The 26,941-nt window shown below is 42.1% G+C and overlaps 2 protein-coding genes across 3 annotated transcripts in view; one reads left to right on the top strand and one right to left on the bottom strand.

The window, feature by feature from the left end:
• The window catches only part of TIMP3 (TIMP metallopeptidase inhibitor 3), a 41,669-nt gene extending 24,225 nt beyond the window's left edge, over positions 1-17,444 (top strand). The window contains exons 2-5 of the mRNA XM_075709476.1: positions 4,767-4,849; positions 11,299-11,410; positions 12,109-12,230; positions 12,873-17,444. Coding sequence (XP_075565591.1) covers positions 4,767-4,849; positions 11,299-11,410; positions 12,109-12,230; positions 12,873-13,070 — 515 coding nt within the window. The 3' untranslated portion in view covers positions 13,071-17,444. The remainder of the gene's footprint in view (positions 1-4,766; positions 4,850-11,298; positions 11,411-12,108; positions 12,231-12,872) is intronic.
• The window catches only part of SYN3 (synapsin III), a 180,080-nt gene that overhangs the window by 115,676 nt on the left and 37,463 nt on the right, over positions 1-26,941 (bottom strand). For both annotated transcript variants that reach the window (XM_075709953.1, XM_075709943.1), the window contains one exon: positions 20,472-20,561. In XM_075709953.1, the coding sequence (XP_075566068.1) occupies positions 20,472-20,561 (90 nt within the window). The remainder of the gene's footprint in view (positions 1-20,471; positions 20,562-26,941) is intronic.

The raw sequence follows: 26,941 nt of genomic DNA, 5'->3' as shown, positions 1-26,941 counted from the left end.
TGTCCAATTCCCTCACATTGGTCATTGGCTGTTTGTCTACTTCTTGCCTCATCAAAAGAATGCCGTCTGCTATCTCAGCTGTAAAGCCGGTGTCCTCTTCTGCTTCATATCTTACCTTTAGGCCTGTTCTTCCTATGAATCCTTGAGAAAATGGCCATAGAGTAAGGGATAAAGTTAAAGAGTACTTGAGTTGGATATGTGTGCATTTGGGCAAATAAAAGTGCGTGTAGGGCCTTTTTCTCTTATGCCCATTCTGATTTGTTTGCCTTTTATAAGACCTCGTCCTGTGACATTTGGAAAAAGATGTGATTTCTGTGTGTATTTGTGTGTATACATGCACATGCAGACGGTTTGTACCACACTAGAGATGCCAGTGAAATACAAACCATTAGCTGCTTGCACTATACTAGTCTTGTGGCAAATCTGAGCCATCTCTGTTTTCCTAAGCACTAAGCTAGTTTACATAAAAAAAAAACCACCAGAAAAACCCCACCAACAAAAATGAAAACCAAGGCAAAGGGAAAGAGATAAATACACTAATTGTTTGTGATACCTTGTTAGATGTATTTCCTGAATCCTCAAACACAGCAGGTTGTTATTTTCTTAAAAACTTTGTTTTTTAGAATATCAACTAAATATCCATTTTTCTTTCTCTTTCCCTCATTTTTTTAATCATGTCAAATTTTGAGAAGCAGTGTATATGTTTTCTCCCCTTTCAATCATGGTATGGCTGCCATGCTTCTCTTATCAAGATTTATATCCTCATCTAATTTAACTTTTCATAAATAATTACAAATCACTCGTGAGACCTTCCAAACTACTCCAGTCCCACAAAGTGACCCAACCTGCAACCCCAAAGTACTGAGAAACATTCATCTTGGAGTATTTTCATAGGCAGTACTTCAAAGGAATTGTGGTTTAAAAATATGCAGCTATTTTGGTGTCCACTTGTGTGGGATAAAGTTTCTCATCAGTAATAGCAGGACTGTAATATAGCTTCAGGGAGAAGGAAGGAGTTCAGGGGAGCAGTCACAGTACCTTTTGCCTTATTCTGCTCAAGCAGTAGGAGCTCCCAGAAGTAAACAGTTGACTTTGTTAATGTAACATGGACTGAATTTGGAGCAGAAATACTGTAAATTCCTGATGCTTTGCAGAGGGTGAAAAATTCCTCTGGCAAGTGTGTATGGCCCCTGCTCAGTTAGGAGTACTGTTCTTTTATCTTCTGACTAGGTGTGAAGAGTGGTCCAGCAGTGTAACTGGTGAGCAGCAGTTTGAAGGAGCAAAGACAGGAACTGGGAAACATGTGGCTGCAGATCTGCAGCTTGGAACTCTGTTCCAGGCAGATTTACAAGTGGCTCTCATGCATGGAGGCTTAGGGTGATGAAGCTGGACATGCAAGAACAAACTCTGAGCAGTTCTGTCCATCCAGCATTTCTCTCCAGTTATCCAGATGTATCTAATCCTCAGGGGGTGGGAATTTAGCCTCACAAAATACAGGGGGTAGACTTAAGTTGGAGTATCCTCTGCTCCTTGGCTAACAGCTTGACTTTTCCTTTAATATGGGAAAAGTGAGGCAGGGTGGATTCTTTGTTCATTCCTAGCTGTTTCATAAAGGAAGGAACTTACCTAGAAAAGTTATCATTTGGGTGATGAAGACAACTTCTCTGAGATACAGAGGGCTTTGACCCATTTACAGAAGGCTTGAAGTGATGGCCCACACGAAGGTTTTTTATGGTTTTTACTAAGTAAATTTGCTTGGATGGTTGTTCTTCGCTAACTTTACTGGGGAACAATGATACGAAAATACAGATCCTTCCACCTGCTTACAAGGGTAGCATTAGTTGAAATTGAGATACTGTTAGGTGCTGGAGTAGATGTGCATTTTGAATCTTTGGTCCTGTGGTGAAGCTGTTGATTAGTCCATAAATCAAAGCTGGCTTCTTTCTGAAATGGCTGTGCTACTCTAACTAGAAGTTAAAGGGCTGCCAAGCTAGCAGTGAAGTACCTGAAGAAAATGGGTTTTTAGATATTTTGTCAGCAATTGGGAATGTGGCTGTCATCTTTTATGCTAACCATGTTCTGGTTTGGAAACCCTAGTGTTCTGCAATATTGCCTTTTAGTATCTATCTTATCATTGTCAATAAGATTTTAGATTTCATTGTTGATTTCAGATGTGTTGGGCAAACACCAGGTTTTTCAACCTCTTATCAGTGTTGCAATAGTGTTATCAGATATGCAGTAGATGAAGATAAGACTTCTGACACCCTTTGCTATAGACTCCAGCATTAGTGAAGCACCCTAGAATTCACAAAGCCATAAAGAAATTGCGTTCTTTCTCATTGACCCTTAGGCAGTCTGTTTTTTGTGGTTTCACTGATGGTGGTAGTGGTGGTTGGAGGCAACAAATGGAAGAACTTAGTTCTTTAAGGATATTTGGAGTCCTAAAGGACATGCTTCAGTATAGCTACTAAATTTTGAAGAAGGGATTAAATCGAAGTCTGAACAACTTGTTAAATAGAAGAATCAATAAAATTGTACTGTCTTTTACAGCCATTGGATAATAGAAGTTTGAAAAAAAAAATTAAGAATTAAGTTTTCCGCTCAATGAATGAAGGTTTTGTTGGTCCTTTGAATCAAAGACAGCAGAACTGTCTTACCTAGTTTAAAATTTATTTGACAAGTCTGGCTGAAGCATAGGATATAACTCAGAGCAGAGTGAGTTTGTCTTCATTTTACACCATCCTCATGGAACAAGTTCCAGGAACTGGTGTGTATAACCAGACCTGTCTCTTCCTTTAAATCTGTTCTTCAGGTTATTCAGAAAGCTTTTTGCCTCATTAATTTGGTCTAGGTAGTGAAGAAAAACTTAGCCTCCTCTTTTTCCCATTTCTTCCAGTGGGCTTCCACAGCTGTTTGAAAACTAAATGAGCTAAGAAGCAACAAGGTGCTTGTTTAATGTCCTATATACCTAGCAAAATGGATCCCTGAACCTTGTTGCTGCTTTTAGATAGTGCTGTAATGCAAACAATAACTCATTGGTCTTTCCTGCTTGCAAAGGAGTACCTTCACCTCTTTGTCTCCCTTCCATGCCTTCCTGCTTTTTACTGAATTGTTTTCTGTGATGAATTAATATGATACATTCAGCAAAACACAGATGAAATGCTGCAGAAGATTGCTGTGAAAGCAGTACCTCTGTCCTATGCAGGGAGTTATGAATAGGACCTTCGTAGGCTCAGAGGAAATGATGCATGTGGTCCATTTTAGTTGCTGGATTTCAGTAGTCTGGAACCATTGGGCCATATATTCAGCAGAGGTGCATTGTTTGCAATAGTGTACTGATACAAGCTTTATACAAACATATCTGATATCTCCACAAAAAAGGGGTTTCTGGGGGATTTATATATAACTACTACATTGTCAGTTGTGTTATGAGTATGTTGCATTCTTTGGATTATTCTACTGGAATAATTTTCATAGCTCTTGTAATGAGAAGCTTGATGAATAAGATTTTAGGTAAGATTTGCTTAGTTATATTGTAGTTTTGATGTTTCTCTTGATTGATGGAATTTTGAGTTCCTTGTTTAATTTTTTTTGTCCTGTTGTTTGTATGAGTGGCGTTTGGGGTACAGGGTTTTCTAGCAGTGATCCTTATTCTTCCCAGGATTGGCCTTCTCCAGTCTAATTATCTGCAGCCCTTGTAAAAATTAAGCCACTTCTCGTGCTCATATAATGTGATACGATTGTTTGAGGGGAGTGGACTTGAGGTGAATAATGCCTGCCCTGTCACTAAGCTTTGCTCCTCTATTGAGATGAGGAGGTGACTGCAGAACTTTTTCAAAGAGGATCAGTGGAACAGTAGGGTTTTTTGTGGAGTGCCCCAAAAATAGATGAGCAGGAGAACTCTTCGTTAAGCACTGTAAACTACCCACTAGATCCATCTGAATGACCTCAAAACCTTATCTATGATGGCTTGGGCTCAGCTGACATTGCTGTGGTGTGTCTGTGGTACAATGGAGGTATCTGTGTCAGGCTGGATGCTGTGTGCACGCATTCACACACACTGCCCCTTAGTATCCATGATGAAATGAAGTGCAGTGTATGTGAGCTCTGACTGATGGGTCAGCTTTAGTTTGTCTTCCAGGTGGCTTCTGGCTGGCCTGGCAGCTTTCGCTGTGGGCTTGATGGTTGCTGAACAACCTGGTTTTGCACAGTAGCTATTTGTTCAAGGGAGCCATTTGTTGGGAGTTTTGTGGTATCTGAAAGGTGGCAGCTATAGTGAAGTCCCTAGATACGGGATATTCCAGTGTGCTGTACTGTATTGTTGTGGTTATTGGGAACCTGAAGCTGCATTGGGCACCCAAAGAACAATTGAAAAGTAGTATCTTGTTGAACGTCATGCCATATGTTGAGAGTTAAGACATTAAATACGAACTTCACCCAGTGGCTTGGTGCAAAGATTTTAACCCGCCTTGGTCCCAGCTATAGTCTGCTTTGCAGATTTCACTGAGATTTCAACATAAATAATGCTTGTTCTTATTCTTCACACAGAACTGGATTTCCTCTAAATAAATACTTGCTTTGGCATCCCATTTTACATGCCTTCATTGTGTGTGAGATTTAGAATAAATTGAGAGGAAGGTTGGCCTGGAGTTTTGTTTTATTTTACAGAATAATTTATCTAAGTGGCTTTTTTGAAGTGGAGGGTCTAGCCTAAATGTTTTGTAAATTATTTTATAATTTGTTTTATTTTTCCTCTCTTATGACAGTGATCCGAGCTAAAGTTGTGGGGAAGAAGCTCATGAAAGATGGACCATTTGGAACGATGCGATACACAGTCAAGCAGACAAAGGTATGTTTGCAGACATTTCACATAGGCTTGTAGATAGGATAATGATTCTAATTAACATGTGATGGCTAACAGAGTTTGCATACTTAAAATAACAGCACTTCAGCTTTTCATATTGGTCAGCCAGAATGGAAGGTAACCAGCAATTGGTAGAAATTTGCCTGGAGAGGAGAAAGGAGCAGGAAGAGGTCATTCCTGACATACAGTGCTGAATACCTGAATTCTTCTTTTATTTTAAAAACTTCTGGTAGGAAAAGATGCCAGATGGGCTTCTCTAGATACTGGAGTCCTGTTTGTGTTCAAGATACGCTGTGTTAGACTGTGGAAATGCAAGCTTTTCCATGCAGCACTTTCATTAAATTCAAGATGTGGTGGTGGTAGGGGGTCTGCCAGCCTTGGGAGAGTGGTCCTTCATCTCTTCTTCCCTTGCATTCTTTGTGACCACCAGTTAGAATGATGGCATTTTTTTCCGTGTACAGAACAAATGAAACTCGTATAGTGAAGTCTTTATATAAAGCTAAACCAAACACTGTAGCTTTCAAATATCAGCTCAGAAGAGCTATAAACTACTGACTCCAAGGTGAAAAGAGGTAGATCTCCTACACCAGTTGCTTGGTTTCTCTAGTTCCTCTCTTCAAAGCTCTAATTTTTTGCTGCACAAACTGCACTCAACCTGCTGCTTTAGATCTAGATTTTTTTCTTAAACTGACCCCTTGTTATGTAATGCTAAAAATCAGACCTAGATTGTTTTTCTTGGCTGTGCCATTCCAGTCATAAGACTGGTTTATGTCTTTAAAAAAAAAAAAAAAAAAGGAAAGGGAATGGAAAAGCTTGGCAGAGACTGCAGAAATCTGAAACATATTAGACAAAGTAAAGGTTCAGAAAAAAACAGTCACTTGCCTGCCTTGTAACAGTAACTCTCTTTATAAGGCAGTTTATAGCTAAGCACGAAAGCTGGGAGGAGGAGACGCAAAGCCTGTTTCATAAGCTGTCGCAAAACCACACACGTAGCCAAATCTGGTCCTGGCATGGCCCTTCCACTAGAGTGGAATGCTTGTACTTTAAATACAAGGGCGTGAGGTTGGGCTTACTAATTTCCTTCATCTTAAAAATGTTTTTTTAAGATTCAAAAAGAAATATATGTATTTGTTAATTAACTTGTATTTGCAAAAAAACTGGCTATGTTGGCAACAGTGAGACAATGCTGCCACTCCTTTTTTTTTTTTTTTTTCCCCCCGATGGCTGTCCCTGGCCTCATCAGTCTTGCAGCACTCTGTGCAGTTCTTGTCCAGCTTTGTCATTCTCCAACTCAGCCAGTGTATCCCACTTCACAAAACTATTCAATGTCCACATGCTGCAGTGGCTTCATCAACTCTTTTTTCTCTGATTTTGTCCCCGTCGGTCCAGGACCCCTACTTTTTCTCCTGCTCAGTTCCAAGAGTTTGGTGCTTCCTTTCTAACATATGACCATGAACAGGGTCCAGTGATGATCTAGAATAACGGTAGGCCCCAAAATGAGTTATTGCCCTTTACCAACCATAACGCTAGCCTCTCTTGTAACTAATGATACAGCCTGCCCCGTTGTCAGCCAGTTAGCTGCAGTGTCAGAGATCTCTGGAACAGCATTAAGTATTCCTCCTCTGACCTGGGAGTTTGCAGTAGTGTCCCTGCTATGAATAGGAAAGGCTTCTATGTGTCTGCTGGCATGGGGAGGAGCATAAGCCCAGAGAAGGTGAGCATGTTGGGTGGAGCAGCAGCCACTGTACCATCACGATTGACACCATCATGTCAATCTTTAAATAAGACGCCTGAGCCTGTTCAGGCTCTTTTCATTGATTTATTCTGCAGCACAGGGCCAGGGTGTTTACAGCAGATACTGCAGTAATCTGCAGTGTCCTCATGCTGAGACCACAAGAGAACAATTGCCTTTTTGCAGGAGCAGTTCCACAGTGTTTTGTTAGGAAGCTATGTGTCCAACAAAAGCAAGAGTGATTTTAAAGGGGAGATCATGTGTTGGTCAAACTGCCTCTATGCCCAGTACATAGATGGTGGGCTGGTGAGATGTTGCATTGCACATTTAACTGTGACCTTTGGCAGGAAGGAACCTGAAGCAGTCAAAGTGCTCAATAGAACTGGAATGTCCGGAGGACATAGTTCTTGATAAACAAACAAACCAAGTGTTGTCTTTGAAACCCTGCTGTCTTTCTGCTGAGCTTAGAGACTTCAGTATAAAGACGGATTCAGCTCCATGCAGTGAGGGAGCTCAGAGTGACGCAGCAAATCTCTCCCTTGCTCACCCCAATGAAAGCTGACTGTCCTCCTGCTGAAAAGAAAACTAAGGAGGCCTATGGCTCTGCACAGCTGCATGGGAACAACTCTGAAGATAAAACTAACATGTCAGTGTTTTTTGGCCACCTATAAACCCATCTGCACCTGCAGATGAAAAATAAACAGGCCATTTAGTCTATCAGTGTGTACTGAATTGCCTGTGAAAAGCATTGAGAGCCTTAAAAGGCAACAAACAATGTTTGTATTTCTTTCATGGGTTCCTTGGAGTTTGCTGTGGCTGATTCTTGCTCTCACTAACACTCCTGAACTCGTTGCTGAATTTTACCACTAAACCAGATTGGGGCCTGGACTGGAGCACAAGGTCAGCCCACAGGCACAGAACAGTGCCAGGCTTTCTAGCATTCAGGTTTGTTGTCTGAAAAGGCCTTGTGCTTTTTCAAACACCCTCTGCCTTCCCCCACTGCTTTCTCAAATAATTTAAGAATATTTCAAGATCACGTGTCAGAAATCTGCACAGGACTGATCTAACCCCTGCATGTTCTGTGATGCTGCAGTGCATTCTGAGAATGGCCCAAACCTATTTCAGGAAACTACAAAGGAAACAAGGAGATAAGATATTTCTACTCCATGTACACAAACAGTCCTGGTTGACCATGGCAGCACTCTGGACAGGCTGCCAGAAGCAAGGAGGCTTTCCTTGGTTTGTTGCTAATCTGTAAAATGAGTCTAAGGGGTGAAACCTGATAGTCCCCAAGAGGAAAGAAGTGGGGTGGGATTAATTTAGTTTAATTTTAGACAGACTAAAATGAGGTGTTGAGTCTTTCGTGCTCTCTTGATTGTCAATGGAGAGAGACAGGAACCATCAAAGTGTAATTCAGCCCACCAGTTGTAGACAGCTATTTTAGGATGGGCTGAGTTGTTCTGGAGGTGCCTGTCTTTGGCATTTGACTAGAGAGGATGCCTAACTCATATGAAGTGCCTGAATTTTAGGTAGCTGAAGGTTAGGCAAGATGACTCTAAGCCTTGGTATCTAGCGTGACCTCACATGGGAGGGATAGAGGGAGGAACATTGTATTACAGGGTGAAGTTAATCAGGCAGCAGGAACCACCACAAGATTTGCATGTGCATTTCTGAGACGGTATGGGGGCTGCTAAGGGGAATGCTGACACAGCTGGAAATAGAGCAGCACTAGCAGGCACCACCATGTGACGCTTGCTAATACTTTGTTCCCTGTCATTATGCTTCCAAAAATACACATTTGTGGTGACAGGAGGACTCTGAGGGTAGCAGTTACGAGAGAGGTTAGCTTTATGGTTGGTTTTCTTCTGACTGGTCTAATAGCACTTCAGGATATTTTGTGTATCCAAAAATAATGCTTAAGGTATTGTTTTATCTGTTTTGAAAGGGGGCACCTGTAAAAGATTCCCCCTTGCCAAATTTTCTTTTTCTTCCCCTGAGAACCAAGGTCATGGTGAATTTTCTTTAGTCATCAGAGGATGAGGCAAGCCCTGTCTGCCCCCAACACTGGGTCAATTAGCATGACAGTTGCTAGCATTGATGAGGGTCCCTGTGGGGTGGTATGAAGTGCTTTTTGAGAGGCTGAGCATGCTTCCTTCAGCAACCCTGACAGTGCTGTCCCTGATGGTAATGTGAACAGGAAATTAGGTCCAGGAGTCAAAAACCAAACCCCAGTTCAGCATCACTAGTTACTTAATAGGCAGTCATGTTGAGCTTGGTGATGCAGAAGATGTGAGGAGTGATGACTGTTAAGGGTCCTGTAGGAAGGGCCTGAGCACCTTCTCAGAGGAATGATTAGTCTAGCTTGTAGCCCTTTTTGCAAGGGGGAGAGTGGGTTCAAAGTGTGCCTGTGTGCATGTGGCCTTTATAGCACAGATATTTAATTAACCCAACACTACTTGGAGCTTAGTTAGCACTCGAGTGACAGATCACTTGTACTGCACATGCACAGCATACAGCTCTCTGCAGTGTAGATAATGCATTGCCTGGAGAGACTGGGCAGCCCCAGCTGTTATCTTAGCTAGTCTTATCTGCTTAGATACTGTTATCATGGCTTCTTGGTGTGACGCCCACTAGAATGGGGTCTGACCATGTGATCTTTATACTATGTGCCTTTCCTCACACTAGCCTTGTGAAACAAGGCAGAGCTGTTCTACAGAGGAGGAACAAAAGTGTACTGAAGGCTAAATAACTCATCCAAGGACAGAGAGGATGCTTGTTCCAGAACCTAGATCTCCAACTATCTTGAGTATAATTGGAAAATCTGAGTAGATCATCCCATACCAAGAAAATTGCAGGGGTAAAGTAGAGATTAGGCAAGGTTCGGTTCTTCCATATTCATTGAAGGACTTTGCTCACTTATGAACACAATGGTGTATTCCAAACACGATCTGTGAGCTTTTGTTGACACAGCATCATTAATTTAAAAAAAACGCTCTCCTTGCATATTTGCTGGGTGTAGAAGGCAGGCTGGAAAATTCAAACCCTTTAGCATGTCTTTTATGTACACAGCAGTGCTGTTAACTGAGTTGTGATACTGTTACAAGATTATGCTGATTGGGGTAATATAAGGAGGAAAAAAAAACCCTGGCAGACATTCCGTGGATGCCCAGAAGACAGTTTGACCTCAGCATAGCAGAATTAGTAGTTTTTTGGTTTTTTTATATGCAGTATCTGGGCCTAGCATAAAATCCATTAAGTCAACAGGCATCCTTTCACTGACTTCATAGAGGTATGAATCAGGCCCCTAACACCAGAAAGAATAGCACAGATTAATTCTGTAGAAGAAAAAGGTTTGTTTTTAAAGGAATGGGGGGAATAGTGAATGATGAACAACTGGTGACACATACCCTGGGATAATAGGGGACTTCAAGAAACAGAATACAGCATGGAGGAGAATGCCACCACTCAGGTGACACAGCAGCAAGGATCTATATCTCTGGGATTGTTTGGGATTTTTTTTTTCTCTTCTGCCTCACTTTAATATTTACAGTTAAACTGAATGTGAATGTGCTGTCTATCAATAAAGCTGACGGAGAAAATGATAGGCTGGGAAATGCTTTGAAACTGTGATTCTCTCTGACTCCTATTGTTTTCCTTTAACTTTTACACACTGGCCATTCATGCAGTTGGTGGGGAAGAAAGAGAGACTGAATACTTTGAAAAGATAACTAAATTTTAAAGATGAAATTTGAAAGAGGAAAAGCATCCTCAATGTTTCAAAATTAGGATATGTGTTATTGGGTCCAATGTGTGCATGCAGTGGTTGTTTCATTGCTATGCACAGACTTCATTATCCTCCTAACAGGCATGCATGAGTTTCCCTAAATTGCAGTGGTAAGGTCAGGTCATATAGGGACACATGCTAATTTCTGACTGAATCCAATTGCCAGTATATCTGCGGGTTTGTATTTCAATTAAACTGAACTGTATGTGGGCTTCCACTTAAGAAAGATTATGAAAAAGAAGGAGCATAGAGGAATTATGTATAGATGGTATTTTCTTTATGGTGCCTGTCAGTACCAGGCTAATTTTAGGAGATGGGGTAGAATTCTATTTCTGCATTCATTTAGTTAGAGAAATGTTAAATCCTTGCTGAGGTCAGCAGGCATTGTGTATGCTAGGTGTTTGAGAAGGAAGTGTCTGGCTTGATGACTTAGATCAAGCGCCAAAGGTTTGAAACTTACAGCAGCAGCAACACTGGAAAATAGGGTCATTGTTAAAAAGAAAAATGCCTTAGTTCGGAAGAAATTGTTTAAATCCCATGAAGGAGGAAGATTTGAAACTTGAATTAATTTAATTTCTCCCTAATTATGAGCTATATAAAGAAAAAAATTCTTCAGGGTGTTGGCAGAGCTTCCAATGTTGGTGCTTTGCTCACTCAGTGCCACTGGAACTAATGCGAGTGGGGAAAAGTGGTCCCTGTGCGGAATTGCAATGGCTTGTTAACAGGTGGGTATTCTCTACCAGCAAATGTGGTGGGGAGACTTGCATCAGAGTCCAGCTAGCGCCATTAGCCCTTCACCCTTGTAAGGACTAGAAGTTCACTGCTTGTCACCACAGTCTAGGAACATAGATTATAAAGAATCTGAGTGAAAAGTCATCATCTTAAGATGACTTAAAGCATTTTTATTTGTTTCTCTAGATGTACAGGGGCTTCCAGATAATGCCACATGTTCAGTACATCTACACAGAAGCCTCTGAGAGTCTTTGTGGAGTCAAGCTGGAGGTCAACAAGTACCAATATCTGATTACAGGTAAAGGACAGTGTACTTCTTCGTAATCAAAACCTCTTCTGTTCTATACATACACCTGCTAAGGACATGGGCAGCTGTGTAGGCAGCTCTGTACACAGCTTCCCAAGTGTTGAGGTGGCCAACAGTATTTTGGTGTTCAGTATTCTTTAATGCTGAGAGTCATTTCACTCTCTAGATTTCCCTCTCTTTCCTCAAGTACCTCTTATAGCCAGCCATGTTGTGACAAATACGCTGTATGACAGTCCACAACTGTCAGTTCATACCTGAGCTGGCATGTCTGTCACAGGGAGCTGGTTGCTACTCAGCTGCACCAGACATGGGAGATCCCATTTGGAATGAGCTGGAGAAATGCAGGCTGCTGAGGTGGGGGGATGCAAGGAGAGAGAGACGTGGCAGTTGCCAAGTCTTGTTTCTAGTGAAGGTGTCAATTCACTTAGTTTTGCTCTGTTGTTGAGAGGAGCTTGACAGCATTGCTCACCTGCATGTTGTTGCTGGTGCTTACAGCTGGCACAACACTCCTAACTTACAGAAGTGCTGTAATCTTGCTGGCCAGAGATTCCTGAACCAGTTAATAAAAACAAAGCAGTTGCTGAACAGTGACTGAAGCCAAACATATTGAGAGCATTAGCAATCTCAGGAAACAAGAAAAGTGCTTGAGCTGAGAAGTGCTAACTTGTGACCATGTCTCTGTTTTCAAGGCCGTGTGTATGAAGGGAAGGTTTACACTGGCCTTTGCAATTGGTATGAGAAATGGGACCGGCTGACACTGTCCCAGCGTAAAGGACTGAATCATCGTTATCATCTGGGCTGTGGATGCAAGGTATGTGCGTCTCTAATTAGGTGGCGTTAAGACATTCAAACCCTAGAATTCTGTTTCCCTTGGCTGGTAATACTAATGATGCTGGTGAACAACCAGGAAGAGAAATGGAGGACAACAATTTTTACAGGGAAAAAGTAAAGCTCAGCTTTAGTGTTGAGACCAGAGAAGAGACAATCAAATAAAAATGCAGAGTCTATGCCTTTTTAGTGCCCTGTTGGAGTTAAGTGGGGTTGGGGAAGGCTTTCAGAATCCATGCAGAATCATTTGCAGGTGAATGAAATCAGGTACCAGAGGCTTGGCAAGATATGTCCAGCTTTTTTCCTGTGTAAACATTTTGAGTGCTTAAAACCTCACAGCCTGGCACTGGCACTAAGATTTTTGCTCATGGCCTCAAGCCTGCAAAAACATAGACACAAGCTCAACTTTTCTGCACCTGAAAAGCCCATTTGACTCTGGAATTAGCTGTGTATGTGAAGCTAAGCACATGCTGATGTGCTTACTGAACTGAGGCTCAATTTTGGGCTAGTAAACAAGGCTTGATTGAGGGAGCGGAATTTTGAATCCCTTGTCTCTGGTAAAAAGACATGTTCTGTAATGTTGTTTTTCCATGTAGCCTTACCTGATTGCTCTTTGCAATTGCAGATTAGGCCCTGCTACTATGTGCCCTGCTTCGCCACCTCCAAGAATGAGTGTATTTGGATGGACATGCTCTCCAACTTTGGCCACTCAGGATACCAAGCGAAGCACTATGCCTGCATCCAGAGGGTGGAAGGTTACTGCAGCTGGTACAGAGGATGGGCGCCTCCAGATAAAACAATAATCAATGCCACAGATCCCTGAGCACGCTATCCCTTCCTTATCTCCCCTCTCCCTTACTTGTGGCTGATCTTCCTTTGGACACTAACTCTTACCAGATCATGATGATGACAATGAAATTAGTGCCTGTTTTCATGCAAATTTTAGCACTTCGAACACTTAAAAAAGAAAAGGAAAAAAAAAAGGAAAGAAAAATAGTCTGTGCTACCTTACTGAATTTGTAATCACCTTTTCCGTGTTTTGATACCACTCATTTTGATCAGACAACATTTGAGAGCTTACTTTTGCACACCAGAGGGAAAAATGGGAGGGGAAAAAAGAGAAAAAAAAAAAAAAAGAAGAAAGATGGAGCTCTTGCTCTCTTACATGTACCATTAGCTATAGCAATACAATCTCTATTTTTTTAGGAAAACAAAAACCTAAAAACTGTGCCAATTAGGCACTGTATTCTATGTGCTGGCTTCCTGTCACCCCTCTTCATGCACTAAGTGCTGAAAATATTTGAAAGAAAACAGGTTTTATTAATCAGATTGGCAAATGAAACAAACTGAAAAGAAACCTAGCATAAACTCTGGAAAAAATGACATCCGAAAGAAATCCTCCTTTATGGGAGATTGGCAATGTGATTGACTCCAGCAGTGGGAGAATTCACCTGGTGTGTCTGACCACATCATCTGGTAAAAGCATTGTTGACTGATTGTCCTAGCTAATTAAGTCACAGTGTGAATGCAACAGCACATTTGAAGTTCTGGCTTTCCCCAGAACAAAACAGAGAGTATTTTGTATTTTTGTTGTTGTTTAAAAAACAAAAGCCCCATCCCCTATATTCAGGGAGGTAAATCCACCTACAGCAGAGCAGATGAAGTGCTGTGCCATCCTGTTTTGAGCAGCATTGGCCCCTGAAATTTTTGCAGCTTAGCTTCACCAGCAAAACTAGCTTGTGAACACCTTAAACCAAACATGCAAAAATATCAACTGTAAATCAATCACATGGAAGCGGAAAAGGGGAGACTTACTAGAGCTCTTACTATAAAAAAAAAAAAATCTGTTGCCAAAATAGTGTTTTGCTGAACTAAGATGTATATACACATAATGACATAAGCTATTTTTGACAGGATGTGGGGTTTTTTTGGTGTTCTAAACAAAAGAATGATTTGATTGTGTTTTAAAGACAGAAATATTGACATTCCGAGTCAGTGAGTTGTTTTTAAGATATTGAGGCTCCAGTGTATCTGCAATAGTGGCTACAGTCATTGTTTCCTCTGTACCTCCTTGCACCACGGTTCCTCCCCTGCAGCTACACTAGCTGCATATGTTTATATAGTGAAAGGAAGTGGGGGGGGGGGGGGGCTAGGCAAGGAAAAGTGGTCTCCTAAAAAGTGCTGGCTGGGATCATAAAATTTCAGCTGCCCAGAGGATTCCTTCTGTGTCAAGTGCTGTGTTTCCCTCTAGGCACTGTTAACCATAGCTCTGTGCATGTGCTCATACCATATCCTGCAGTGATGTGGGAGGAGGAGCCTTACTGTCTTGTGCTTTGCTGTTGACTGGAGAAGTTTTTCGTTCTATTTTGTTTTTTATTAAGAAAACTATAATATAATTTTTCTTATCAAATAAAAGTATTTTAAGTTTTAATGATGGTGAACAAGGGGTGCTGACAAAATGGGTGACTGAGTTTTGGATGGGGAGGGCTTGGGCAGGGAGAAGATTACACTTAACTTCATTTTTGTATTATTATGATTATTTATCTTAAGTTTCCATATATCTTCAGTTCATTCCACTTAGCAGAGCTGCCACCAGCAGGAAAAAGTGTTGCAGTGATTCCAGCCCAGGGGCAATACAGCATTTTACAGTCAGTGACCTCAATTACTGGAGAGTTGTTTGGGGCCTCTTTGCCAAATGGAAAGAAAAGGGTGTCTGAGATGGGCCCTGATGCATTTTTACGTTCCTTGCATGCTACCAGAGCTCTGTCAAACGTACATCCCCTGAAATGCCCCATTTACTAGATGAATTGTTTCAGCAAAAAGCGCATAGCTTCATTCTTAACATGAGCTTTAAAGGGCATTTTCAAAGAGTTAATGAAGAGGTGCCTAGGTCTGCTGTGTATTTTTTTTTCAGCTGCTCTGAGTGGCAGCGCAGCAGAAAACACACTGAAAGTCTGTTGGATTTTCCTGTGATTCAGGCTTGGAAAACTTTTCAGACGTCCTCTTCCCTGTGACTACTCCTAAATTATGGGTTGGAGATGAGAGGGAGGATAGGGTGCTTCACAGCACCCATCATAGGATCATGTGGTGGGTCAGAATGTTGCCTCTTTTGGCAGAGTACGGGGTTGGGCTTTGGGCACAGTGGAGCAATCTGTTTGAGCTGTACACGGCTGACAAAATCTCTGAAGGTCACTGAGGGCAGAGTGGAGCCGGCCTCGCCACCCTCACTGTTTGCATCGTGTAGAGTTGGCATCGCTGGAGATGGCCCTCCTCATGCTCAAGGCGACTCCGCAAAGCTGACGTCTCTTTGAGCTGCAGCCACTTTTCATGGCTTTGGAAGGCTAAATGAAAATGCCCCTCGATGCAGTGAAGTGTTGATTTCAGTTTTCATTGAACTGCAGCTCTGCATGTTTTACCTGTCACTGATTCATTTAGCTAGCTGAGACATCACAGTATTGCACTCAAATTATTGTGAAAACATTTGCATTCTAATGCTATGAGGACTTGTGTCCCTAAGTAGGATATAATGTAGCTATGTGCTTTGTAAACAACAAAACAGCAGATGCAGTACCAGAAAATGAAGCGTATTCCCATTTTATATTGCAGACAGTAAAATATTTCTGAGATGCAGACAGCTAGACTGGCAGGGGTGGGGGTTTGGTAGCAAATCTTTCCCCTTGCTGTGTAAAGAAGCAGTTGTTAAGGCTTTTTGAAAATGTGGAGCCAAAAGGAGGGGGAAGAATCCAGTAAAAATACATTTCTTTTGGGAGGCTTCTTAATTTTGTTTCTGTGCATGCTATCAGGGACATGTAGTTCTTGGGCTAAGCTTTAGCTTGTGCTTGCATTAAGAACCTGACTGAAGGCTGCCTTGAAGTGGGAGGGAGCCATTAAATGGATTGAACAGGCTCTAAATCAGACTCAAAGACTGCTTCCTTTCTATCTGCTCTCCTTCTGTCCTGCTAAGGCACTTCTGCCTGCCAATGGACAAAACTCTCTCTGTCATTACAGCAGGCCGTGCAATATGTGGGAACACCAGGCATGGAGATGTGAGGAGGCAGGTGCGAAGTTCTCCCCAAAATGTTAGGCTATGGAGCATACAATGGCCTGCAGCAGCATGAATATCTTCCTGTCACCTCTGACACGCTCCTCACTTCACCCCGTAACCTGAGGTCAGAGGAGCTGTCAATGGCACAGCTGATGTGAGCATGACCTTTGGACAAGTACAGGATGAGGGCTTCCCCCCACCGCCCTATGCTTTAGATACACCAACGTTATTACAAGTACCTTTTAAAATGCATAGCTCATTTCTAGACTGTTGCTGTTCGCTTTGTTATTTATAGATATTTTTCCTTATTTGCTTGAGAGTATTTTCCCCTTTAGAATTATAAAAAATACGAAAAATAAACTGAAGGTTTGGGAAAGATTCGATTTGATTTTCCTTTTCCAAAATGGAGGGGGTAGAGAGCAGGAGGAGATCTGTGCATGGAGTACCTTATTCAAATCCTCCTGTGGGAGACTTCCTCCTCCCCTATATGGGACAAAACTGCCATTTCAGGTCTAAATTTTTCCATGTTTTGAAGAGTTACATGGCCCTTTAGGTAGGACTATTCTAAAACTGAAATATATCACCATATCCCAGTCATACTTGGCCGGACTGAAATGCTACCTCAGGGTGATGGGAAACATGCTGTTGTGTTTTTTACAGTCAAGACTGTTTGGAGTAAAGGCCTCCATGGGAACAAGTTTCCATTCTTTCAGATGTCTCTGAAAGTATATCTTACTTATAAGGTATTTTATACCTTAGAAGGGTAGAACCAAATTTAGGGAACTGCAAAAATTTTTTGTCTTTTTTTAGAATAAGTGTCTTTTGGGGCTCCCAGTCTTGAGAAAAATCTTTAAAATCCACTAAACATTTGCTGCTGCTTTGCCTGTACTGGCTTCTCATTCTCTCTGACACTGTCCTTCCTTCATAGAGCCACTCTGCTGTTCCTGATAGTCATGGAAACATGGGGAGGGAACCAAACCCGTGTGAAAAATCTTGTCCAGAAGGAATGTATTTGTTGCTAAATTTTCTAGCACTGTTTACAGTTTTCCTCCATGTTATTTATAAATTTTATATTCAGTGAATGTATATTGTCTTTTAAGGTAATGTTGCATAATGTTCACTTTTTATAGTGTCCTTTTATTCTAAACAGTAAAGTGGTTTTATTTCTATCACAGACATCCTGTCTCTGCTTCACTTATATTAGTTTCTGTCCACTTCAAATGTACACAAATAGATTTGCAAGTGGATTTATTCGTTTCCTTCCCTTTCTTGATACCGTTTTATTGGGCCCAAAGCAGATATTCCACCTCTGGCAAGTCTTGCTCTTTGGCAGAGATCCCTCCAGCAGTCCCTCCCTCTTTTTAAGAGGTTGATCTCTCTAAGAATTGTTATTGGGGTTGTAAGTCCAGGAGAGGCAAAAAAATCCCTTTTGAAGCTAATGTATCCCACTTGTTAACTGGCCATAGGGGGTCACTACAGAGCAAGGCAGTCATTATGGCTGTCATGCAGCACCAGTAGGGCCTTATAGAAGAACAGTTGCCAGATTGCTCTTATTTCCAGTAAACTGATCGCTGTGGGGAGGGTAGAAATGTACATGCCTGTGGCAAAGGGAAGAGAGATTCATCTTTCGAATCTTTTCTGCTGTGAAATGTCTGAGCCTTCTGTCCTCTCTTTATATTTACTGTTCAAGGCTGGTTAAAAACGCCCTGTTGTCATGAGAAGGAAGATTCAGAGAGAGTTCTCAACTAAATTAAGATGCTCACAAAAATGGGCCTACTGTTAGAAATTTCCTTTATATCACTTTTACTTTAGGAAAACCTCTGTTCTCTTCACGGATGAACGAATGAAACAGATTTTTCAATCTGTTCTATGTTTAATCCAGAGGTTTAGAAAGTAAGTTTTGGACATAGAAGGATGAGGATCTCTTATGTGAGAACTTCATTGCTTAAAGTATATCACATTGCAAGGAGGTAAAACCATATTACTAGTTATAAACACTTCCAGGGGGTCAGCCATCAAAGGACCACAGTGTATTTTACAAGTGCTAGCTGGTACGGCTTGAAAATGCCTCCAGGAAAGGGAAGAAAAGAGCAGGGAAAAGGGATCTCTATATTCTTATCTGACATATGGAGAAGCTGATGCACAGTGGGCAAGCAACTTTCACAGGTATTTGGTGGAGTGATGACTGCAACGGAGCTTGCTTGGCCCAAGCACTTGCCCTCTCAGCCTCTCACAGCCCAGGATGTGAAGATGCAGCTAGAAAAGATCTTGAGAAGTACGTAGATTCATTCTGTGAGGCAGACTCCCCCACCTGGGAAGTGCTGGCCTGAATTTGCCCAAGTGGTTTGTTGCTTCTCTAAATGTTTGGAAAGTGACTGATTTAAACCAGATTAGTCAATCTTGCATATCAACAATAGCGTTTGTGTTCACATGAGATTATCTACAGTTTAAAAAGGTTCCTGTATTCTTTTGGAAGTAAGCAATAGCGCCTGCAAGGAAGCAATAGAATCTCCAAGTAGGTGGTCAGTTATAAAGATGACAAATATGTGAAATTAAGATCAGTGCTTTGCTAAACCAAACTACTGTGCTGGTAACAAATGCATTTACATGCTGAGAAACCAAGAAGCAGATTTCCAGACAACAAAATAATGCTAAAAGTGCTAGCTAACATATTTGCAATGGCAACCTTAATCAAGTCTTCCAAAAATACCATTTCTGAAGTGATGGTCACACAAAGTACAGCTGTCCTGAAGCATTACATATGTCACAAACCCTCTTTATAAATCAGCGGGAATTAAATGCAACAGGATCTGTCAGCTAATTTGTTTTAAAAGTGTGCAACAAACTGTCACATAGTGTTTAAGGACCATCCATTTCTTTATGTCTTAAATGATAATACAACTCTTACCACTGCATTACTTGAGTGCTTCACAGCACTCATGGCTGTACTTACCTCCATGACGTGCCTGTGAAGTATGGAAGTGCTGTTATCCACATAGCACAGGTTGAGAAACAGAGTACTGGAACAGTACAATGAAGGACTGACATTTCAAGGTATTCAGGTACCTAGCAAGCACCGGTGGGATTTTTCACAAGAATCTAAATGAGGCTTCTTTTTGACTTTTGAAGCTCGCACTAGGTGCCTATATCCACCATCAGGTACCTACACCCTATTATGCATTGTGGTTGGCCCACAGTGTTGCAACAAGTGTGTGGGAAAAGGGGGGTGGGGGGTGTGTGAATGTTTTTGAGCCCTAGTTTGACATTTCAACAACCCTAATCTCCAGGCTACCGGTGCTGCTCGAGTTCACAATCAAGTATGGGAAATAAGTTCAGACAGCCAATGGCTCACATGAGGGGTCATGGCTCACACAGGGTCTCATCAAAGCCTCAGCCAGGTGAGAAGAGCCACTAATTCATGGATGTAAGTTGGGAGCAAAAATTCATGAAGGACTAGCCACCCTTTTAACCCAGGGAAACCAAGAGACATGAACAGTTTTAAACGAAGCCACTCGCTTTGCCATATTCTCCAGGACTAAAGGCACCTATGCAGATCTCTTTGGAAGGTGCCCTAAGAGTTTGGTACAGTGCCCAGTAGCCACACAGGGCACTGAGTGTTTAGTTGTTGACAGGAAGACTAGACCCCAGAGCCACTGCGCAAAGGAAACATTACAAGCTGAAACAACCTCTTTTTCAAGAACTCCAATTTGCTTTGAGTACCTAGTCAGGCTGATAAACGTTTCATGGATGGCAACCATGTGACGGACCAAGCAAACTGCCGCTTTGAAAAAAACATCTCTTATGGCCCATGTCCCAAATCATCAATGTATTTTCAACAATTCCACAAGGGGAAAAAATCCACTTTATCTGAATGAAGTGATTGCTTACTCTAAGGGATGAGCTTTTGTTGATTAGATTTTACAATGCATTTTTGTTTTGGTGCTGAGCCTGTTCTAATTTTTCACTTCTTCAGGGTCTGTATGGGATCTGGGGGAGGGCTGGGCAAGAAGGAAAAGAGGGTCCAGAGCACTGCTTTTTGCATCTTGCTTTTAGCTAGTAATTCTCCAGAAGTAAAACTGAGACTCTTCCCAGCATTCCCACTGCCATCTCTTGTGCCCAACTCACATTCATTGCTTCTCCCCATCCACCCTATAGTCAGAAGAAAGCAAAGGTACTCACCATCTGCTTATGGCTTGGGAAGAACGTTTGCTCCACGAGGGGAAACTTCTCAGGACCCAACGAGTTGAAGATTTTAATGAGCTGAGAGAACTTGGGGTGAGGGTGGGAACAGAAAAACAGACACAGTGGATGTCAGTGGCTTACTGTGTAGCAGGTAAGTGCTTGTAAAATGTTCTGATACTGGTGAAGGAGGTGGGAGAAACATGTTACGCCTTTCCCACCTTGCTTTCTTGACCTAAGAGCAGCAAGAAAATATGATGTTGCTGGCTGTATTTACCCAGGACCAAGCCAGCCTGTGTACACAAACCTTGTACTAAGAGAGCAGAGACATGTTTCAAGAGCCAGAAGGGGATCAGTTTGGGTTTAGTTACAGATCTGCTATGTACAAGCTTTGCTTTCCAAATGTGTCTGGGGATAGGGTGGGGAGGCTCTTCTTGGTAGAGGAAAGGGCTCAGAGGAGTGACCAGGCAGGAAATCAGTGCTACCACGCCTGAGCAGAGACAAAATAAATCAAAGATCTCCCTTGGATCTCTGCACCACAGCCAGATCAAAGCAAGGCACATATACTCGTTGTGCTGAAGGGAAGGAGAATTGCTAAGGAACACAGATGACTAGAGGACATTGCCCGTGCTACCTGGTTTGAGTGTTAGACCAAGGAAGCATGAGCCCACCGGCAATCATAACTGATGTCTGTTATGAATCAAGGGTCTCCCAACAGGCCCCCATGCATGCCAGGAGAAAGGGGAGATCATCTGCTACCCCTGTCCCATCTACTGGTGAGGTCTGAGGGAAGGACCAGTCTGTGAGGATGGTATCTAGAGAAAGCAGTATATTACATCAATGGGGAAAGCAACAGTGCTGGTATTTCACGTACAAGGGTGAACACTTGCGTCGTCCGAGCCTGTCAGCATGAACTTCACCATTATCACCACTATTATAAGATGTTTATCATTCAGGGTTGTGCCCAGCCACACACAAAGGTCCCCATGGTAGGACTGAGTTTTGATTTCAGTTCAAATTCCTGCTCCACTTCGGCCATCTGTGAAGCGAGCAGACTGTACATTGTCTGCAGCCTCCCTGTTCAATCTGTCATTGATCAGCTAAAAACCCCAAAACTATAAGAGAGAAACTTAACCATGACAGCAAATGTTGCTGAAGCAGGATTGGTATACCAAAGAGAATAAGAGGTGGTGTACATATATACCAGAAACCTTCTGGATCTCAGGAGAAACTTAGATTCTTTACAATCACACCTCTAGCCACTCTGCTTTCTCTCTGAAGAGGTGCAGCCCCATTACCATGGACAATTCTGAACTGGCAGTGCTGTTGGTGAAGTGGTTAGACCTGCAGCCTTGCAGAATGGGGAGTAAAGCTGAATGAGGTAGCTCGATTATTTTCATGGACATTAAGAGAATAAAATGGTTGGGGATTGCTTCACAGATAAGGATCTTGTTTCCTGCTGAGCTGATAGATGTGACTGAATTCCCCATTGATGTCCTATTTGCAAAGTAATTTAGAAACTGAATCTCATTTCCAAGCCCCCTGGAATTTGGTAAAATCAAGGTAAATTAATAAAGGCCTCCAGTCTGGGCCAAATCTCGCTGTAAGTGCTTTACAAAAGTTCCTTCAAGTTCCCCATCAAAGCTAGGGATGCATTCATCTCGAAGGAGATCTTTGTGTCACCTGTGTGACAGGTGGTAACACGGAGGGAACACACAGACTAAGGGAAGAAGACAGACATCTAGGGAGCAAGGGAAGGGAAAGAAAGCTCTCTTTCTTGCCAATGGTATCGGCTGCCTAATCTTACGTGTTCTGAGCACTTCTGAGCAATGACTGAAGCCAGTATATGTACCAAACTGCAGCCCCAAGGTTACGTTGCAGATAAAGAGAGAGCTACTGAGAATGTTTTCTGCTGAGTAGCTATGTTAGGGCTCCTGTCCTGGTTACTGGGTTAGTCTAAGCAAAAGCATTTCTGTATAAGAAGTTGAAACTTCACTTGGTGGTGAAGAAATACCCCTTTGGGAGTTGAAGGGTGGTATGTGTGTAAAAAAAAATGCAGCCAGCGTGTAAAAAAATTGGGCTGCAAGGTGTGTGCTAGTCCCAGGACACACGCTGAAGGGGCAGCTGCCAGCAGATTTGCAGACAAATGCAAAGAATCCTTTTCTAATCTTGTAGGTCAAAATGTGGCATTTAAGCAAACCCAGGAAACATCAAGGGGAAGCATATCCCATCACTAACACCATCACCACCTCACATGCATCAGCAGATAAGAGAAAAACTCCCTGTGTAGAATAATTATCATTGGCAAGGAGAGTGTTGATGTTGGGGAAGGAGGACAGCCTGCCTCTCTTAACTACTTGCACTAGCCCTGCACAGCCTAGAGAAGAAAAATAAAGCCCTGTTTTGACTAGCAAAGTGAGAAAACAGGGCTTAAAAGTTAAACAGAATGAGACAGAGACAGGGAAAACACTCTGGATGAGAGCAGCACATGCCCCTCACTGCGTGTGCATGCAGCCCTGGCAAAACCTGGATGCCATGTTGTTGAGGTGACATACGTTTATCCTAGGAAAACAGCTCAAACAAAATAACTGGAACAACTGTGCAGCTGACAGACAGCACCCTGACTTGTTCCTTAGGCTTCCTTTTGAAGCATACAGCTCTTGGCTGTTGCTGAAATAACAAGTGTTTCAGATGGACAGAGGAGAGACTCAGCCATCTGGGAGCCTCCTCAATGGGCCAAGCCTGCAAAAAGGTCTGACTTTGGTATTGACCCAATTGGGACAATTACCTCCTTTTTTTCCTTTTTTTTGGCAGTTGTTACGACAGGATATTGGCAAAGAGACACCCATGTTACATGGTGCAGCAGCCTCTTAGATACCTGATAGCAGAGCTCAAGTAGCACCTCCCAGTGCATTTTATATGTGTAGGAATGTTACTGTCAGCAGCTCAGCTAAATAGAAGTGCCCCTTCCACATTTTGGTATCAGTTCTTACTTTCTGTGATCCCACTGGTTTTAGTGAGATTGCATCCAGACCAGAAAGACAGACATGGGGCAAGGCAACGTGGCACAGGCTGGGTTTTAAGTGAGATGCCTTGCCTGGCTGGTTGGACATCAGAGTTACTTGTAGGGAGTCTTTACAGAGAAATAAAAAGATCCATTCAGAGGATCTCAAGGCCTTTTGCATATTTTTAAAGTGTCTAGGTCATTAGGGGGCCTAGATCCCTTGACAGTCAACAACAGTTTGGCTGGCAGATGACTGTCATCAAGACTTTGTATTTCCTGCAGTCTTACAGATGGAAAAGTTGCCTTACAATTACGGGCATTACTGCATGCAGTATGAGTACTACTCTGAGCATTGTTCCCACCGTATTTTGTATTGTAACTTTTATAAAACAAAAATTATTATTAGTGGTTGAAGCATTGTGTTTAGGGTGCTTGTAGCATTATTTCTCAATAATTCTGGGATCATCTTAAAACTTAGGTTTCTTAGATGTTTCTCTGCATGTGATATCCCCCTGAATATGTCTGTTTCTCTTTCAGAAATGCCTATTTCAAACTGTGCCTGTGTTTAATGCAAATTTTAACCTCTGAAGAAACTTGTGTATTGCATACTGGAAACCTGGCAAATGTAATTAAAAAATGGGGCTGCACGTTTGAGTAAACTCAAGCCCAAACTCAGCTGATTGTAATTAGAGTTGCTGAGAAAAAACATTGTTGCAAATTGCCAAGGAAAAACAGTCTCACTTCCATCCCCCTCCACAAAATCATAAACATTTCTACGAAATGGAACCATTTTTGGAAAAAATAAAATGGGACGGTGAAAATCACATTTCCCAGGGGTATTTAATTTCATTTCTTCATGTATCTCAACTGTTTTCTAGGTCCAAAAAGTTTCCAGTAAGCTTTGTTAAGCAGATCCCTTATTTCAAGATGCCTGTTTCGCAATCAGAGTGGAACATGCACCAAAGTGGTCTGTCCCTATCTCTCATTTCCCAGTTATCACAAAATCAAAATTTTCTGATTCTGCTGCCAGTGAATCTTCCTGCCCTCAAATGCCCCAGTGCAATCTCTACCTCTACCTTCAACGTGATAAAATTTCAGTGTTGCCAAATACCAGCTCAGATCCCATCTGAGCTCTTAATGCATTAAAATCACTCATTTGGGGGGTGATGTGTGTGGGGGGGCAGTAGGGAAAGGAGGCATCCTGCAAACCTGTTTTAAGTGTTTACAAGTGGTTTCCTTGACTCCTCTGGGAAGGTTGTCTGTGCCAGCTGTATTCCCAGTGAGGAAAGCATAGCACAACCAGACCCAGAATAGCTGGAGCCAAGTTACTGATGCAGCCAATTTCTCCCACACTGCCTTGCCAGTCCTGCTTTTGCTTTTTCTTTTTTACTTTTTTTTTTCAATGTGCTGAGTTTGTTTGTTTTCTTTTATTTTAGATTCCTAAAAATAGGCCTGTCACTTCTTGAGGCCCTTGCACACCATCAGAAACATAATTACAAGGCATGAGTTGAAAAATGTCAACTAAGCCTTGACTGACTCAACCCCAAAATCAGATGTAATAGACCGCATGACTGTCTTCCTCAGCAAAAGCCAGTGTAAATGCAGAAGGTTTTTGTCTGGTCACTGGGGTCAACATGCTTATGTGTGTAGGACCAACTGTTGGAAGCAATGCAAAGGTGTTGTGCTGAGCTGGGTTACTTGATCCCTCTCTTCCTGCCCTTTCCAATCCCAGCAACCCTCGTCATTCAAATAGGGTCTGAGGCCAAATGTGCATCATCTACCTATACAGTGATGTAAAAGTGAGTTTTTTCTCACTACTCTCATTACTGCACTGCAGCATTTTTGGAAAAGTAGACCATGCTTTTGGTCTCAACAAAACCACCCAAGTGTCATAAAAGAGGTGAAAACTGAGAAGACCATGTCTATTACACTGGTAACTTTTTGGTATGAAATGAGTTAAATCCAACACTGCATAGTCATGGAAATAGAAGTCTGAGTCATTACAGACCTCAGCTGGATTTGAAGTACCACTGAAGACTAATAGGATATTTGTTCCCAGGAAAAAACAACAACAAGAAAGACTTAATTAGGTAATGAGGACAACAGTTACCACTTGCTATAAATGTTCCGTCTCACCCCAAGCTATATTTGTGCAATAAGTAAGGGGAATTCCTAAAAACGCATCTAAAAGTTTTCCCAGGGGGTTGGGGGGGGTGGGAATATTGGAAAGTCCTATCTCCTTGTCACATCCATATAGCTTGTAGTCCCCTGCTTCGGACCTAGAACAATGCAGGGAAATTTCCATTCTGGGAGCATCAGTGATCAGAGAGGACACTTTGGAATGAAACTGCTTAGAAGACCCAGATGTGGACTCCAAAATGGTATCAGCATCTGACTTCTTCCTGCAGGTGCTTTGATGGCCAGCCTTGCTCCTGTGTCTCATGATGGCCAGCCTTACTCCTCTGGCTCTCTGGCTCCTGCAGTTCCTGCTGACTTAGAGCTGGTCATAAAACAGGTCTGGGGAATTATTACAGACTTTGATTTAGGGCTGCGACAAACCAATGATAATGGTTAATGGATAATGATAATCTCAGTGTTATCTGAGATTTTTAGGTGAACTTGACAAAATCTAAAGAGCAGGTGAAGGGGGGTCCCAGTGCAAAATGTCAAAACACTGTCCTGTTCTCCCCAGGAGCTGACTCAGCCCAAAGTGTTTCTGAGGTGCAGTCTTTCAAGTTCAATGAACCAACGCTTTATGATAATCTTGTATTTCCTTCTGAAACTGCTGAAAAACTCTACATGTTTTCCCCTTTCCTTTTGCCTCTTTCCCAGGTCTTTCACATTCTATGTTCCCTTTTTTCCTAGACCTAACTGTTGAAGAAATCATCTCTCTACCTTTCTTTCCTTTCTTTTCAGCTGATTTCCTCACAACAAAGCACCACTCAGAAAAATTAGGAAGAGAAGACAAGTGCAGGTTGCACTTCAGCAAGGAGTGGATAATCTTAGACTTAGGCTGGGGCACCTGGATACTACAAGTGTGCATCTAATAAAAGATGCTAGAAATAGTGTAGTTCAGATACCTTGAAAACCAGTAAATATTAATGTTTCTTTTAAGGTAGTTTACCATGTTTTGGTCAGGACAGAGACATGTTATTATTGATCTGGTATTATTAATCTGTTACTGTTAATCTGTTCTGCCTTACAAGAAATCCAGGTGTTACTGTACTGTTAGCTGTTTGTGACACATTAGAGTCTGGGACAGGTGAAACATCCTAGTCAGGGTGAGGAAGTAACAACTTGATATGACTAGAAGCTGATAAAGGAGCAGTGCTGGTAATTTTTTCCCCCAAGAATTCCCAGCTGTATTCCTAAGGTTGTTTAGATGTGGTTTTCACCTAAAGAGATGACTTCCTATGAAACAGACTGGAAGCTGAGTTTGGTGCTTTATCGGTACCAGGTATCTCCT

The sequence above is a fragment of the Pelecanus crispus genome, chromosome 1 (genome assembly GCF_030463565.1).
Source record: "Pelecanus crispus isolate bPelCri1 chromosome 1, bPelCri1.pri, whole genome shotgun sequence".
NCBI lineage: Eukaryota > Metazoa > Chordata > Aves > Pelecaniformes > Pelecanidae > Pelecanus > Pelecanus crispus.
Note: the sequence above shows the minus strand (reverse complement) of the source record. Positions and strands in the feature narration are given on the sequence as shown.